This window comes from Balaenoptera borealis, assembly GCF_965194805.1.
Source record: "Balaenoptera borealis genome assembly, chromosome: 11".
NCBI classification, from domain to species: domain Eukaryota; kingdom Metazoa; phylum Chordata; class Mammalia; order Artiodactyla; family Balaenopteridae; genus Balaenoptera; species Balaenoptera borealis.
The window spans coordinates 53,209,933-53,225,489 of NC_138868.1; the positions used below are offsets into that span (position 1 = coordinate 53,209,933).

At 36.7% G+C, this 15,557-nt stretch overlaps 1 protein-coding gene and 1 pseudogene across 3 annotated transcripts in view; one reads left to right on the top strand and one right to left on the bottom strand.

The window, feature by feature from the left end:
* The window catches only part of PGM2L1 (phosphoglucomutase 2 like 1), a 90,900-nt gene that overhangs the window by 35,285 nt on the left and 40,058 nt on the right, over positions 1-15,557 (bottom strand). For both annotated transcript variants that reach the window (XR_014231751.1, XM_082343167.1), the window contains exons 3-5: positions 9,130-9,236; positions 8,330-8,414; positions 4,828-4,911 (exon numbers count right to left, since the gene is read on the bottom strand). Coding sequence is in view for 1 of the 2 variants with exons in the window: in XM_082343167.1 (XP_082199293.1) it covers positions 4,828-4,911; positions 8,330-8,414; positions 9,130-9,236 (276 nt within the window). In the remaining variant the exon portion in view is untranslated. The remainder of the gene's footprint in view (positions 1-4,827; positions 4,912-8,329; positions 8,415-9,129; positions 9,237-15,557) is intronic.
* LOC309606291 (short/branched chain specific acyl-CoA dehydrogenase, mitochondrial pseudogene) lies at positions 9,259-15,555 on the top strand (annotated as a pseudogene). The gene has a single exon. The product of its transcript is annotated as a short/branched chain specific acyl-CoA dehydrogenase, mitochondrial pseudogene (transcript).

Below are 15,557 nucleotides of genomic sequence, written 5' to 3' on the forward strand. Positions count from 1 at the left end.
GAAAACTCCAGGCATTGGGAAAAAAGGAAAGAATGGAAAACCAGAGTGATAAAGCTGTGGGCTGATGCTGTGGCCAGTTGGGGTTTGGGAACTGTTCGTTTATCCGGCTCCTGGGTGTTAATGCCCATGTGGAAGGTAGGGAACTGGAACTAAGATGCCCCTCTTAGTGGAAATGTAGACTAGAAAAAGTTCTGCCCACTATTATTGAAAGATGATGAGGAAGCATGTCTGTTTCTTCCCAAGTTCTGGGTGATTAAAAAATCTCAAATCTGAGATCTAAATTAACACAGAAATTGCTCCCAGTCAGTGAAACTCCTGAGGTTCCTGCAGAAATTTAAAAAACAAAACCAAAAATTGCTCTTAAGGGATGCTCCCACATTCCAAGCAACCAACAAGATTCTGTCCATAGGCCCTGAAAGCTCTTTATGAAAATTTATATAACATGAGAAAAAACATCTTGGCCTTTCTCCCTGCCTTGCATGTGAATGTGATGCCTAGAGCAACAGCAGCACATATAATGTCCATGTTTGAAGAAAAGGCCAACAACACTGCAGAGGTGCCAGGCCCGACAATGCTGAGCTACAGAACCATGCCAGCAGCCACATACTTCTGGATTTTTTGTTACGTGAGAAAAATAAATTCCTATCAGCTTAAGCCACCTTTGTGGGTTTTCTGAACCTGCAGCAGAAAATATCCCTACCTGATTTAGTAACAGAAAAATCCATGCCACAAAATATACCCAGGAATAAACTTAAAAAGAAATGTAAAAGATAAAAAATCTTTAAAATGTTACTGAAGGGTCTAAAAGAAGTCTTGGAAGAATAGAAAGATACATTCTGTTCTTGAATAAAGAGACTCAATAATATGACAAAAATATTGAAGCTCCCTAAATTAATGTACAAGTAAAATATGATACCAATAAAAGTGCCAGAATAATTTTTCCAGATGGAAAAAAAATACCATAATACCATGCATGGAAAAATATCATAAATAAAGTCAAAAGGCAAATGATAATATGGGGGGAAAATACCTGAAAAACAGATGACCAAGAGCTACTTTGGAGTTCCTACAAATCAACAAGGAAAAGAGCAACTACCCAAGAAAAAAATGGGCAAAACCTTTAACAGACTTTTCAGGAAAGGGAACACAAATATCATATAAGTGTATGAAAAGAAGCTCAGCCTTACTCATAAGACAGGTACAGATTAAACATAACATTTCCACATATCTGATTGGCAAAGATGAAAAAGTTTGATAATACAATAATGGACGGTGTGGGATAAAGACCCTCATATTATTGGTGAGAGTATCAATTAGAACCACCACCTTGAATACAGAATGACAAATTTTATTTCATAGTCCCTTTGACTCAGAAGTTTAACATCTAGAAATTTATTTTATAGCTCAGCAGGGCCACAGAAATATAATGTGAGCCACAATGCAAGCCATATATTTTACATTCTTTTATTGTATTAACTGTCCAAAATCTGGTGTGTATTTGACATTTACAGAACATCTCAATTCAGTCTAGTCATATTTTAAGTGTTCGATAGCCATAGGTAGCTGGTGGCTATCAGTTTGGACAGTGCAGCTATAGACAAAAATAAAAACAATAGGTAACATTTATTATTTACCGGAGCCAGACACTATACTAAGCATTTTTCATGCACTATCTCCCTTAATCCTTACTCTCACCCTATGATGCTGGTTCTAGTATTATTCTCAGTTTGTAGATGGAGAAACTAAAGCACAGAGAAATTAAGTAACTTGACTTAGATTACAAAGCTTCTGAGTGGCAGAGGTAGGTTTCAAACCCACCCCATAATTCTCTTAACTGCTATTCCATACTGACTCTGTAAGTCTACTTGTACATATGAACAAAGATGTATGTAGAATAGCATTCACTGTAGCACTGTTTGAAAGCAGCAGATCAGAAACAAATGAAATATTCATCAACAGAGGACTGGTTAAATAAATTATGACTCATCTATATAGGTTTTTTTTTTTTTAAAGGGTGTTGGATTTTTTTTTTAATTTTTATTTTATTTAATTTTATTTATTTATTTATGGCTGTGTTGGGTCTTCGTTTCTGTGCGAGGGCTTTCTCTAATTGCGGCAAGTGGGGGCCACTCTTCATCACGGTGCGCGGGCCTCTCACTGTCGCGGCCTCTCTTGTTGCGGAGCACAGGCTCCAGACGCGCAGGCTCAGTAGTTGCGGCTCACGGGCCCAGTTGCTCCGTGGCATGTGGGATCTTCCCAGACCAGGGCTCGAACCCGCGTCCCCTGCATTGGCAGGCAGATTTTCAACCACTGCGCCACCAGGGAAGCCCATCTATGTAGGTTTTTAAAGATGAATGAGGCAAACCTATCTATCTATAGAGGGACTGATGTAGAAAATGATCTTTAAGGCTGTTTCACACTGTTGTGTGAAAAAAACAAGGTGCAGGACACTATATATAGTGCCCTGCCATTTATGGGGGAAAAAAAAAAGAGGAGTGACCAATACATGATTGGTCATGATTACACATGTATAGACTCTCTGGAAGGAAACCAAAACCAGAAACGGTATTTGCTTCTCAAAAGGGATACTAGGGGAAGGGGGTGGGAGAAATACTCCTTATTGTTTAACTTTTTACACTGTTTAACTTTCATACTTTTTACCTTGTGCTTATATTGAATACTTTAAAAAAACAAATCTTTGAGGGTCTACTATGTGACAAGTATGTTCAATGGCAGTAAATATCCAAACTAAGTCCCTCCACCCATGAGCTTATATTGGGGAATGGGGTGGGGACAGTCAAATAAACAAGTCAATAAACAAACAAGATAATTCATCGTAAAGAAAGCAGGTGATTACAGATAGTGATAAGTTTTGTGAAGGAAATAAACAAGATGAAGAGAAGGTCACTGAGGGAAGCCACTTCAGATAAGGTGGCCAGGGAAGGTCTCTTCAAGGAAACAACATCTGGGCAGGAGCCTGAAGGATGAAAATAAGCAAATTTGCAAGATTTGGGGAAGAGAAATTCAAGCAGAGGAACAAACAAAAGGCTCAGAGTGGGAAAAGGATTTGGTATACTGAAGGAGCTGGAGGAATGGAAAGGAGCTTCAGTGTGACTGGGACGTACTGAGCACAGGAGAAGAATGAATGAAACAAGGTGGAAGAGGCAGGCAGGAGACAGTCCTGTAAGCCCCAAGGTAAGCAGTTTGGGTTTAGCAGGAAAGTTAACATGACCTGTTTATATTTTAAAAGATCATCTGGCTGCTTGGTGAAGAATGGACTGCAGGGGAGAAAAATGGAAGCAGGGAAGAGACCAGCTAAGATGCTGTAGTTCAGGCGAAGACAACAATGGTTTAGAACAGTGGAGGTAGAAGGTACTGGCAGAAGTAAACATATTCTACGTATATTTTGATGTTTATGTAGATACATATGGATACATATATATCTCAAATTATACATACATATACATTTGGATGTATATGTATAATTTGTAGCACCTGTTAGTAAATTAATGTCAGGAGTAATCAAGAATGAAGTTTGGTTTTTGTTTAGGTGGGTGGTAGTGTGAATTTACAGAGATGGATAAGACTCAGGGAGGAACACATTTGGGTGTATATGTGGCAGGTCTGGGGGGAATCAAGACCACTGTTTCAGAGACATTCATTTTGAGATGCCCGTTAGGCATCCCAACAGATGTTAAGTTGGCAGCTGGATTCAGGAGTCTGATGCTCAGAGGAGAGATCTGGGTTCTTAGCTCTCTTTGACAGTTAACCTCTCCCTCCTTGCAACTCCCTTACCTCTTTCGTTTTTATCATACCAGTCTCTCCCGGTCTTTGTCCTATCTCCAGCTCCTCTTCTTTCTCCTTTCACTTGAAGTTGATATTCCCTAGGGTTCCATTCTTGAGCTCTTTTTCTAACCTACACTGTCTCTGGGCTGCTCATCCAAATAAAGAATTTCCAAATATTCTTATGTACTCTAATACAATATGTACGGTGATCCCAAAATCTGTAACTTCAGCGCAGATTTCTCCCCTGAGCAACAGATCTACATATTCAACTGCCTACAGGTCATTGCTGCCTGTTTGACCCACAAATCCCTCAGACTTAATTATGTCCCAAACTAATTAATTATGCTTCTTCCCTGCCTCTATAAATGGTAACACTACCCATTTAGCTGGCCAGGGCCAAAATCTTAGATTAGTATTAAATATTCTTTTCCCCAGTGAAACAGAGCTTAGTGTGCCTGGAGTCTCCCTATACAAGATGAAAAAAGAATATAAGATCATGGACTCATCAGCTAGGAGCCCCAAACACTGGTTCAATACTGTGCCATATCTTCTGTTTGCCCCTCCAGAGCCACTCTTCACCCTTCCCCACCCTGCTTTCTGCCATGAAGCCTGACACATCAAATAGATCCTGTGGCCAATAGGGAGTCCCACCAGAAGGTTGGAGGGAGAGGAGAATGAGGTCAAGATACTATTCCTCCGGCTCTCTTCCATCAAACTCCCATTTATTCTTTAAGTTCTTGGTACAAAATGACTTTATTTCTGAAATGGTAGAGAGGGTGGATTTGGGATGGGTTGGGGAAATCAAAGGCAGTAAGATATCAGAAGTAAAAAGACCATTGAAGAGACTTTTGTAATAGTACCTACTGAAACGTAATAAGCGCCATTAGGGATACACATTCTTTGAGGGGTAGCCTCAATGTTTTTATCTTTCTGTTCCCAATGTCTAACCCTGCTCCCCACTGTAGAAAATATACTCAGCACATATTATTTAAATAAAATAAGAACTATGAAATGACCAAAGATGAGGAGTCCAAGGTTTACCTTGTATCCATTGTCTTCTTTGCGGTTGTGAGATGCAGTAATCATCACACCTGCAACTGCTTTGAGCTCCTGGACTGCATATGGCTAAAAGAACAATAACAATAAATATTTGTTTCTTAGCTACTCACGCATTTGACATAAGAATAACTTTGATTACATAATTGGAAAAGACATTAAGATATAAATAGCCTAAAACCTCAATAATCAACTCCAGGTTCCTTGGGTGGGATATAACTAAAGCCACCTAAATATTAGGTCATCAATAACCACCTAACTGTTAGACTGAATGGTTTTTTTCCCCTCTAGTCTCATTTAACTTAGTCCTATAATTATTTTGTTCATTTAACAAATATTTAACAAACACCTAATATATGCCAGATACTCCACAAGACTCTGGAGATATGAGAGGGGAATATAATCATAAAATATTAGACCTGTAAGTAAATTTAAGAAATCATCTAATCTATCATATTTTACATATTTTACACACTGTATACTGTTTATCCAACATTATATAATCATAAGGGAGAATATATAAGAGTAGAACTTAGGTCTCTTGCCTTCCAATTTGAAGATCTTTACATATACTCTGTGGCCTCTATAGCATATAAAGGTCAATTTACCATCTCTCCCAAAGTTAATTCCCTGGTTGAATTTCCCTTTTTCTTTGCAGTTATTATTTATTTGCCTAAGATGTTCCCCATATTCCTTCTACCATCATATCCAACTTCTCTTCTCCTGGCCATGGGTGGGTGGACACATGACCCTGATCTGACTAGAGTAACCTATTCCCTTGATGATTTAACTCAGAGACTGGCTCACAACCCAAGCCTGGTCAGAGTCTTTCTCTAAGATGTCTCTGCTATAGGTAGTCAAGGAAGATTGCCTTTTGACTCAAAGACATGGTGATAAAGGGTGCTAAAAATAACTTCCCTAGAAGCTAGAGCAAATCTACCTGCAATAAGAGAGGAAGGCCAACACATAGTTACAGCTGGAAATGGTAACCCAGTGGCAGACTCCTACATAAATGTTCTACATTTCTGGGCCCTCCCTGGTTTCTGTCATTCGTTAGAGCTAATTGTTTAGAAATTCCTTCAATTCTTTGAGCCACTCCGTATATTTCCAATAAATCACTAGTAACAGTTTATAGAGACATTATCTAATGGTCAAACATTTGGTAAAACTTGCCCACAAAATCATGTGAACCTGGCATTTTTATTTTGAAAAGATAAATAAAAACCAGTTCAATTTCTTTAGGACTATTCAGGATTTCTATTTCTATTTCTTATCAGTTTTGATGTATTAATTATTCTAGAAAATTGGCCAATTCTCCCAAGTTTCACATTTATTTGCATTATGTTATTCAGAATATTGTGATTTTCTTAATCGCTATGTATTTATTATTCACTCTTATACTTTCTTTGTCTTTTTTTTCTTCAGCACCGTTGCCAAAAGGCTTTGTCTATTTTATTAATTGTCTCTTCAGAGAGCCAACTCTCGCTTTTGTTGATACACTCTTTTCTTTGTTTTCTATTTAACTGATTTTTCCTCATATCTTTATTATTTCTTTTATTTTATTTGGATTTATTCTGTTTTGGTTCTAACATACTATGTTAAAGTCTTAGCTCGTTATTTAAAAATTGTTTTCCTAATATATTCATTAAGACTATAAATTTCCCTTTAAGTAGGGCTTTAGCTATATCCCATAGTTTTTGCTATGTATTGTTTTCATTGTTGCTTAGTTTTAAATACAGACAGTCCTTGCTTTGCAAAGTTCCAGTATACATGGATTTCTGATACCATATTTTAGTTAAATAATACCAGTCTCCCAACAACATGCTCAAATTTTAGTTACCATGCTATACTGCGAGTAACTGCATCAAGTACAAACCTGGCTGCTAGCTCTTCAGTCTGAAATAACTGTGTATATAAGAGATCCATCATGATTAGTAACCAATCATGTCATCAAGTCTGTCAGTGATTGGTCACTGTGCATCTGTTAGTCAGCTCTCTCACAGACAGCAAAGCATGTAGCTGTGTTGCCTCATCTCCCAGTGATATACCCATGTGACAATTTTGCAAAAATGGATAACTGAAAGAAGGAACCGGCCAACAAAGATGAAAGTGCAGCAAAGAAACAAAAGTGATAACAGTGGAAGTGACATTTGAATCGACCATAAATGGAGTTATAGAAGAAATAACCGGGAACATTGACACTGCTGTCATTCAAGAGACTCTAGATGTGCAACCAGATGAGCTTAGTGAAGGTGAATGTATGGCTATAAATGAAGGATGTGGTTGTGATGAAAGGGATGAAGCTGTCCCAGAGGGAGTGATACTGGCAAAAAAAGGAATTCTCAGAGACATTTTATGATACTGAAAGTACAAACGATAGGGAATTCCCTGATGGTCCAGTGGTTAGGACTCCACACTTTCACTCCCGAGGGCCTGGGTTCAATCCCTGGTTGGGGAACTAAGATCCCACAAGCCGCACAGCATAGCCAAAAAAAGAAAGAAAGAAAGTACAAAAGATAAAATGTGGGAAGCTGATCCAGACTTAGAAAGAAGTGTGATAATTCAGCAAGGCATAGAGAAGATGCTTGCTCATATTGTTAAGTTATATGACAAGAAGCAAGCACTGGTCACAGTCTTGATACATTGCATTACAAAGAAATAAAACACTACAGTGTTTTACCACTTCTAATGTTTTAAATTACAGAGTAGCAAATAAATATTAGTTTATTACTTTTTTCTTTTCTCTGTACATTTTTAATCAAGAGAAAAGGTATATTTAAGGTTTTGACAAAAAAATTTTAAAGGTCACAGAACAATCATAATTTCCCCCATTGATAACTAACATTGCTTTGCATGGTTTTAGCTTACACAGTTATCTTTACAGTCCTGCACTACCATGCAAAGCAAGGATGGCTATAGTTTCTAATCTTCATTATATCTTCCTTAATCCATAAATTACTTACAAATGTCTTTTTAAAATTCCAAACATATGGGAATTTGTGGGTTTCTTTATTTTAAATCTTATTGCATTGGGGTCCAGGGCTATGGCTTAATAAGCAATTCTCTTGTATTTGTGAGATTTCCTTTGTGACCCTATTTGGTAAGAATGAGTATCCTACCATCACGGAATACAGGGTTTACACACAGACACACACACACACGATTAAGCACGCTAATTGTGTGTTTAAATCTATCTGTAATAATTTTTGCCTGCCTGATAAATCAGTTTCTGAAAGAAGAGTATTAAAATATCCTGCCATGACTGTGGATTTGTCAACTTGTTATAGATCAAATTCTTAGGTGGTTCGACACATGCTTGTTGAATGAAAATAAATTCAAAGCAAAATTTGTTTTCTTTAGGTCCTTCATATCACTTAATACAGAACTATATGCATGACAAAGATTTAAATCCTGCTTGATTTAAGAAATCTTTTCAAGAGCAATCTTTTTAATCTTTTCTGTACAATCAGTGATACAACACACTTACTACAAAAGGCGTAGGAACATATCTTGAAAAAAGGTACACAGGAACATCTTTGGCCAGTAAGACTGCAGCAGTGAGTTTAGCAAGCCTAAAAAAAAAGAGATTTCACTTGGTCCTTAGCTTTACATACTTTTTGAAAACCAACCTCCCATAAAATACATGTATTACAATTATTCTGAATACACAGTAGCATAATACAACCGATTCTTATAATCACTAGTTATTTAAGATTCATACTCCAACTTTAAAATGTTAAATAAGATTTTTTTGAAAAGGAGTAACAAGGAACAGAATTGACATTTAAATTTCTTCCTTTTTTCTCATTCATCTTCTGATGGCTCTTTTAATAAGAAATAAAACATGCAAAAGGCAAAAAACATGGAAGAAAGTGAAACCAGAGACTTTGATAAACACAATATGCCTATTTACCCCGTGAAGAAAAAGTATCACTATATCATGATTATCTATGTGTGAAAATACCCTAAAACTAATCAAATAGGACTATAATGAGAGAATGCAAGTTACATAATCCTCCTACCCAGTGCCTCTGCCAAAATATTAAAATCATCACATAGTCTATGTCATTCTACACACTAACTCTAAACATCTAGAAATTTACTCCTTTCTGTAAAAACCAAAGGTTATCTTTGAAATGCTTCTATTTCAGCTCTAAAATAAACATTAGCACGTGATCACATTTTTTTGGACAGCTTCCTGTTTCAGAAATCCTACAACTGGGCATAACATTTTTTTCAAGGTTTTATTCCAATCCAGCTTAATCTCTGAAACAATTAACACTGTACCTCTGGCTGCTGCAGCTGCTAGTTACTTGACCCCGGGTGTCATACCCAACGACAAAACCTCTTTGCTTGAAGTCTGAGAAACATCTCTCAAGGTATTTGTACATCCCCTGAAGCAGATAAACACAGAAAATTAGTTCCTGACTAATGCCTGCATTTACGATGACTTAAGGGCTAATCTTTTTATGTGTGGTGTGCAGCTTATTGGCTCCCAGGGAACTGGCTTCCTCCTTTTGCCCATGTTTACCAATGTGAGAACAACAATGTTCAGTCCTCAAATGTGAGATGATAAACACCTATTTCCTGGAGTTTCAGATACATTTAATATCACAGAAATATCAATTACGTAACTTAAATCCAATACGATACATAAAACATTAGGGAAAAAAAGATGGGACATGAGAGTCAGAATGCTAAAAAAAAAAAATTGTTAGAAGAGCCAAAAGAAATTGTTTCTTGCCTTAAGGCTCTAGAGAACAAAATTTTGACCATGTTAGGCCTTGCTAAATCATAAAATTGAAGCTAACCAGAAGATTTGATCTAATTTATGACACAAACATTTAAAATCAGCAACATAAACCTTCATTAGAACATTTCTTAAGATGGCGGATCCCATTCTTTAGTTTTAAAATCTCACAGAAAGAAAATCTCATAAACGAGGAAAATTTGCAGTCAAGGGTGACAAAAAAATGAAATGAAGTATTTAATATTGAAAATATCACAATAATAAGCCAAAACACCATTTAACTATCTTATGAATGATTTGCTAACTTTAATAAACACTTTCGTCTGTAAAAATAACACTTCATATTGCTACAGTCCTTTTAAAACTACTTTCTCGGATGTTGCCACATTTAATCCTCACAACAACCCCCAAAAGAAAGAAATGAAGATACCAGTTCTATTTGTGTCTCTGTCTTTCAACATTTCTTCCAAAAAAGAGGAAACAAAATAAGATTGAAGCTCCATTTAATGACTCACCCAAAGCCATTCATTCAACCAAAACTATGTTATACTGATTTATTGAAGACCTACTATATGGCAGGGACTGCTAAGTAACTATGTGGCAGCACCAAATGAGACCCCAGTGACTTCTGGACCTTTCTTTCATGGTTCTTTCAAGTATAATTATTCTTCCTAACCTACTCCCTACGAGTGACTGTGTGTGTGTGTGCGCCCAAGCATGTATGCAATATAGCCCAAATTGACTAGTTTCACCAACTTATTTATTTCTAATGATGATACTATCCTAAAACCTCACAGAATCTCATTCTCTGATGTAAAAATCCATCTTCTCTTATCCCTCTATACATAGGTTCTGAAAAAAACTAGGGTTTAAGAATTAGATTCCATCTGGCTTTTCCACTTCAAATAATGGAATCTCAACTCCTGTAAAAATTTGCACTTCTGTAGAAATTGATTTTCAAACACCTCCTCCACTCCTTTTTCTGAAGTCAAGGAATCTTCAGTTAAAATGAAAGCTTATAAGGAAACCCAACATACAAAAAAGATGGAACTGAAGCATTTCTGGACCAAGAAAAGAAAGGGAATGGGGGCAGGAGGAGGCAAGTATCCTACCTATTCAGTCATCTTGTCATCCTTTGTTCCTGATCCCCTGCAGTAGCCCCTGGATTTAGAGAATTCCCATAGAATAAAGTTAAAGGTGATTTACTGTTTGGCAGTATTGATTAGAATTATATCTACTGAGCAATTCTCTAGTTCAGAACTATTTTTAGTATATGCTAAATGCATTTTGGCCTCGAAAGTGGAGTTCCTTGAAACACTAAGGTTGATTTACTGGAAAGAAAAGTAATTTGTTTCTAGAATAAGTTGCATAAAAACGGGGAGAAATAAAACAAATTGTATCATATCAACACTGTCTTAACTCTCAAAATATATGGAAAACCATGTTAAAAGGAAATATTTTCCACTAAATTTTCCAAATACTCTGGTTAACCTTTATCAATGGCCATATGCCAAAATGAGCAATCACCTTCTTTCTATCTAAATTTGTTTCTTTGTATTAAATGGAACTGTCAATATCCATTTCCTGGTTTCAAATGCAAAGTAACATTGTCAAGAAGTTGACAATGGCAACCAAAATAGCTCAATAAGAAAGTCAGGAGAGCCGCTTCCGGATCCTGGACAGCGCTTGTCCTGGGGCACAGAGGGAGGGAGCCATGGTTCGGCTGCTGCGCTGGGGCGCGCTGCTAAGAAGAAACTTCCCAATTTGCCTGTCTTCCTGGAAAAATCCTCCTCATGTCCTAAAATCTTCCCAGTCAGAAGCTGGACTCAAAACAACAAATAAGGGCCTACCCTGTGCCCCTCTGCAAACATTTACAGATGAGGAGATGATGATAAAGAGCACAGTTAAAAAATTTGCCCAGGAACAAATTGCTCCTTTGGTTTCAAAAATGGATGAAAATTCAAAAATGGAAAAATCAGTAATACGAGGATTATTTCAACAAGGGTTGATGGGTATTGAAATTGACACAAAATATGGAGGAACAGGAGCTTCATTTTTTCCCTCTGTCCTAGTGATAGAGGAATTAGCCAAAGTTGATGCATCTGTGGCTCTGGTGTGTGACATCCAGAACACAGTAATTAACAGGCTAATTGGAAACTACGGAACAGAAGAACAGAAGGCTATCTATTTGCCCAAGCTAGCTACGGAACAAATGGGAAGTTTCTGCCTTTCAGAGGCTGGAGCAAGTAGCGATTCATTTGCTTTGAAGACCAAAGCTGATAAAAAGGGAAATTATTATGTCATCAACGGGTCAAAGATGTGGATTAGCAACGCCAAGGATGCCGGGCTCTTCATGGTGATGGCAAAAGTAGACCTTACTCTTGGGTATAAAGGAATTACCTGCTTCTTGGTAGATCATGATACTGAGGGCCTTCATATAGGGAAACCAGAGAACAAAATGGGAATCAGAGCTTCTTCTACCTGCCCATTAACATTTGAAAATGTCAAGGTTCCAGAAGCCAATATCCTGGGACAAATTGGACATGGCCATAAGTACGCCATCGGGGGTCTTAATGAAAGTAGAATAGGAATTGCTGCACAGATGCTGGGACTGGCTCAAGGATGTTTTGACTACACTATTCCATATATTAAAGAAAGGGAACAATGTGGCAAAACAATATTTGATTTTCAAGGGCTCCAACACCAAGTGGCTCACATGGCCACCCAGCTAGAAGCTGCAAGATTACTCACATACAACGCTGCAAGGCTTTTAGAAGCTGGAAGGCCATTCATTAAAGAATCATCTATGGCCAAGTACTATGCATCAGAGATTGCGGGCCTAATAACTGGCAAATGTATCGAGTGGATGGGAGGAGTAGGCTACACCAAAAATTACCCTGTGGAAAAATACTTCCGAGATGCGAAGATTGGTACAATATATGAAGGAACTTCAAATATCCAGTTGAACACCATTGCAAAGCGCATAGATTCAGAATACTGACAGCCATGGGAGTGGAACCCCTCCCTGGTGTCACTGGTGTGAAATTTTAAACTATTGTGCCTTGTTGGGGGCTGCACTGAATGATCTTATTTAGGTCCTTCACCTTGGATCTGGAGGTAGACCTTCCCTGTCTCCTCTTTCCAATCTGCTTAACTTAGGCGCAGAAAATCATCTTTAAATTCTGGGAAGAAATGCATCCATATTTTCTCCAAAACTATTTTTAAGACTCTATATGCATTATCATTTTAGCTTCAGGGTATACAGAATTTCACTCTATTAGAATTTGGAAAAATGAAGACAATATAAGTATTTCTTGCAGACATGGGTATTTTATATCCCTGTCATTGTGCATCAGTCAGAGAGACGTTTGTGATAGTTGGCAATTCTATAGAAGAAATAGATTCGATTCTAAGTTGCTAAACTAGGTAGCAACTGATAAAAATTTATTTAGAAAAATCTAAAAGTTTTAGTTCTGAATATCTGAAAATGAGTGGAAAATGAGAGTATAACTCTGTAGTTTATATAATCGAAGAAAGCATTTCAACAAAGGAAAGCAATATAATTTGTTACTATAATTGACCAGTATGAAAGGTGCATTTCATTACGGTTTCAGTAGATCACTTTAAAAACAAGTCTCTATGTTAGTTTTCAAGTATGAAGTTTAAATAATTTGGTTTAATAATTAGAATATACTCAATATTGTAATATTCATTTTTTCTGTCTTTAAATTGAATACTGTTTTCTCAAACTTAGTTATTGAGCTTTATCATGAATAGTAATTCAGAAATTATATTTTGGTTCAATGATTCTCAAGAGGAGATGTCTTGTCCCCATAAAGAAGTGTATTAAAATCTTGTAAGGAATGAGGGATAGAAGGGAGCTGTAGAGCTCAAAAAGCATATTTGGTAATATAAAAAAGGACATTTCTGGGAAGGCAAAAATAAATCTGTTGTTTTACAGTCAAATTATGGAAAGGCAAAGCTCAACATAATATACAGCTGGTGATGCCATTTCTTCAGTATCAGGGATTCTCAATCAGAAGAGACCTTGTAGGGTACAGGTCCTCAGTCCCCTCAGGAGGGAGGAGGACAGTGAAGGGTGAGTGTTTTACATTTTCTGGAAGGGAGCATGGGTTAGAGATGTTGGAAAATGTTTCAAGGCTCATACAGTTGCTTAAAGTAATCACTGCTGTCAAAAGGGAAGCACTTTAGTACTTTCATGAAAGGATAATATTTATTAAGAAAACTTGACATTTTCAAAGTAATTTTGCTTTGCGCATTCATGTTCATTGAATTGGGTTAACTTCTATAATGGATACCACAGTTAAATATTCAGAATTGTGTAAATACAATTGAGATAGGAATTACATTAAAATATTAGGAAGAAATACAGACAAATTTAGACCTTAGATCAAAAGAGATAAACTCTACTTGATTTTCAGATAGGGTTGATGGAAGCCAGTCATTCAGTGTTTTAGAACAAAAAGACAGTAATCTGATAAGGAAAGTAGGGGGATGGAGGAAATGCCCTAAAGGGGGGCTTGGACATCTTTAATTTCTGTGATTATGTGAGAGAGGTGGACTTTTCAGATAACGGAATAGAAGCCAACGTTAGTAAAAAGAATCCCAGCTTCCTCCTGTAGAGTTACAAACACGTGAAACTACAATAAGCCTCCTTCAGATTAGCAGCATGAGAGAGGCTCCCGTGTACATCTAGACCTTGAATTTATAGTTCATATTGATACAGTTCTAATTGTGTGTATATTTTTTGTGTAGGTTCACAAATAACAGTTGAAAATTAATTATGTATTGTAATTAATATCTGTACCTGCCTTCTTCTGTTAGTGAATGGTGTTACTGTACCATTTATCAAAGAGGATGTTGGGGGTTTTCCCCATAGTTCTTCCATTATAGCTTTTCTTAATAACCATGACTTTGGGGGTCTTGAGTTTGTATCTGGTGGAAGACAAGCTTGTTTACCTCCTGAAGCCTGTCATCACTGTTTGTTAATTTGAGGATAGGGCTGTCATGGGGCTCAGAAGGAAGAGACTTGAACACAAGCAACAAGTTGTATTTGTGTGGCAGAGCTGGACTCAACCCAACTGCCAAGTTAGTATTGTTAGACATTTCACTTTACAACACTAAAATGAATTGGTGTCAAAGCTTTTAGAATTATGGAAAGCTAAATCTAGAAAGAGTTTAGAGAACCATCCAGCCAACTCTCTCATTTTAAGAGTGAAGGATTCATATAGCCCAGAATACTTTCCCAAGGTCATCCATCCAGGGCCAAAGATAAGACAAGGATCCAAATGTACTAGATCCCAATTCAGTGCTCTTCCTACTGTTTACTACTGTCTCTGTTCAACAAATTTTGGATTTCATCCTTGTTATGTTTCAATACTCTATTGATTTATTTTAGGTTTAACTGATAAAGAATTAACATTTCAGAAGTGTTAAGATTGATCAGTGTCGTTATTACATACATTAATCACCTGCCAAACACACTGGCTCTCCTAGGATGTAGCTGGTATGCCAAATGTAAAGATTATTGTGTGTGATCACTTGGTTTTATGATTATGATGTGTTTTAGTAAATGCACTAGTTATATTCTTGCTGATGTATTTTTGCTGATCTTTCATAAAGTGAAACTTTTGTTGTAATGGTACGTATCAGACTGTAATCAGTGTTACAAAATCAGTATTCTACGGAGAATGAAAAAATAAAGCACTAACTGGAAAAAAAAAAAAAAGTCAGTCTGTGACTCTAAAGATACATAAATGACCTCTAAGATCAGTCTTGTGCAAGACCAAAGGTCAGAATTTATTCTACATTTTTTATTTACAAGAGAGTATCTTGCTGGATATAAAGCTTTTTTTGTTTTTGTTCTTTTTTTTTTAAGAAAAGAAACTAATTTATAAAGCAAAAAAATAGAGTGATAAAAGTACACATATTATAATTTATAATA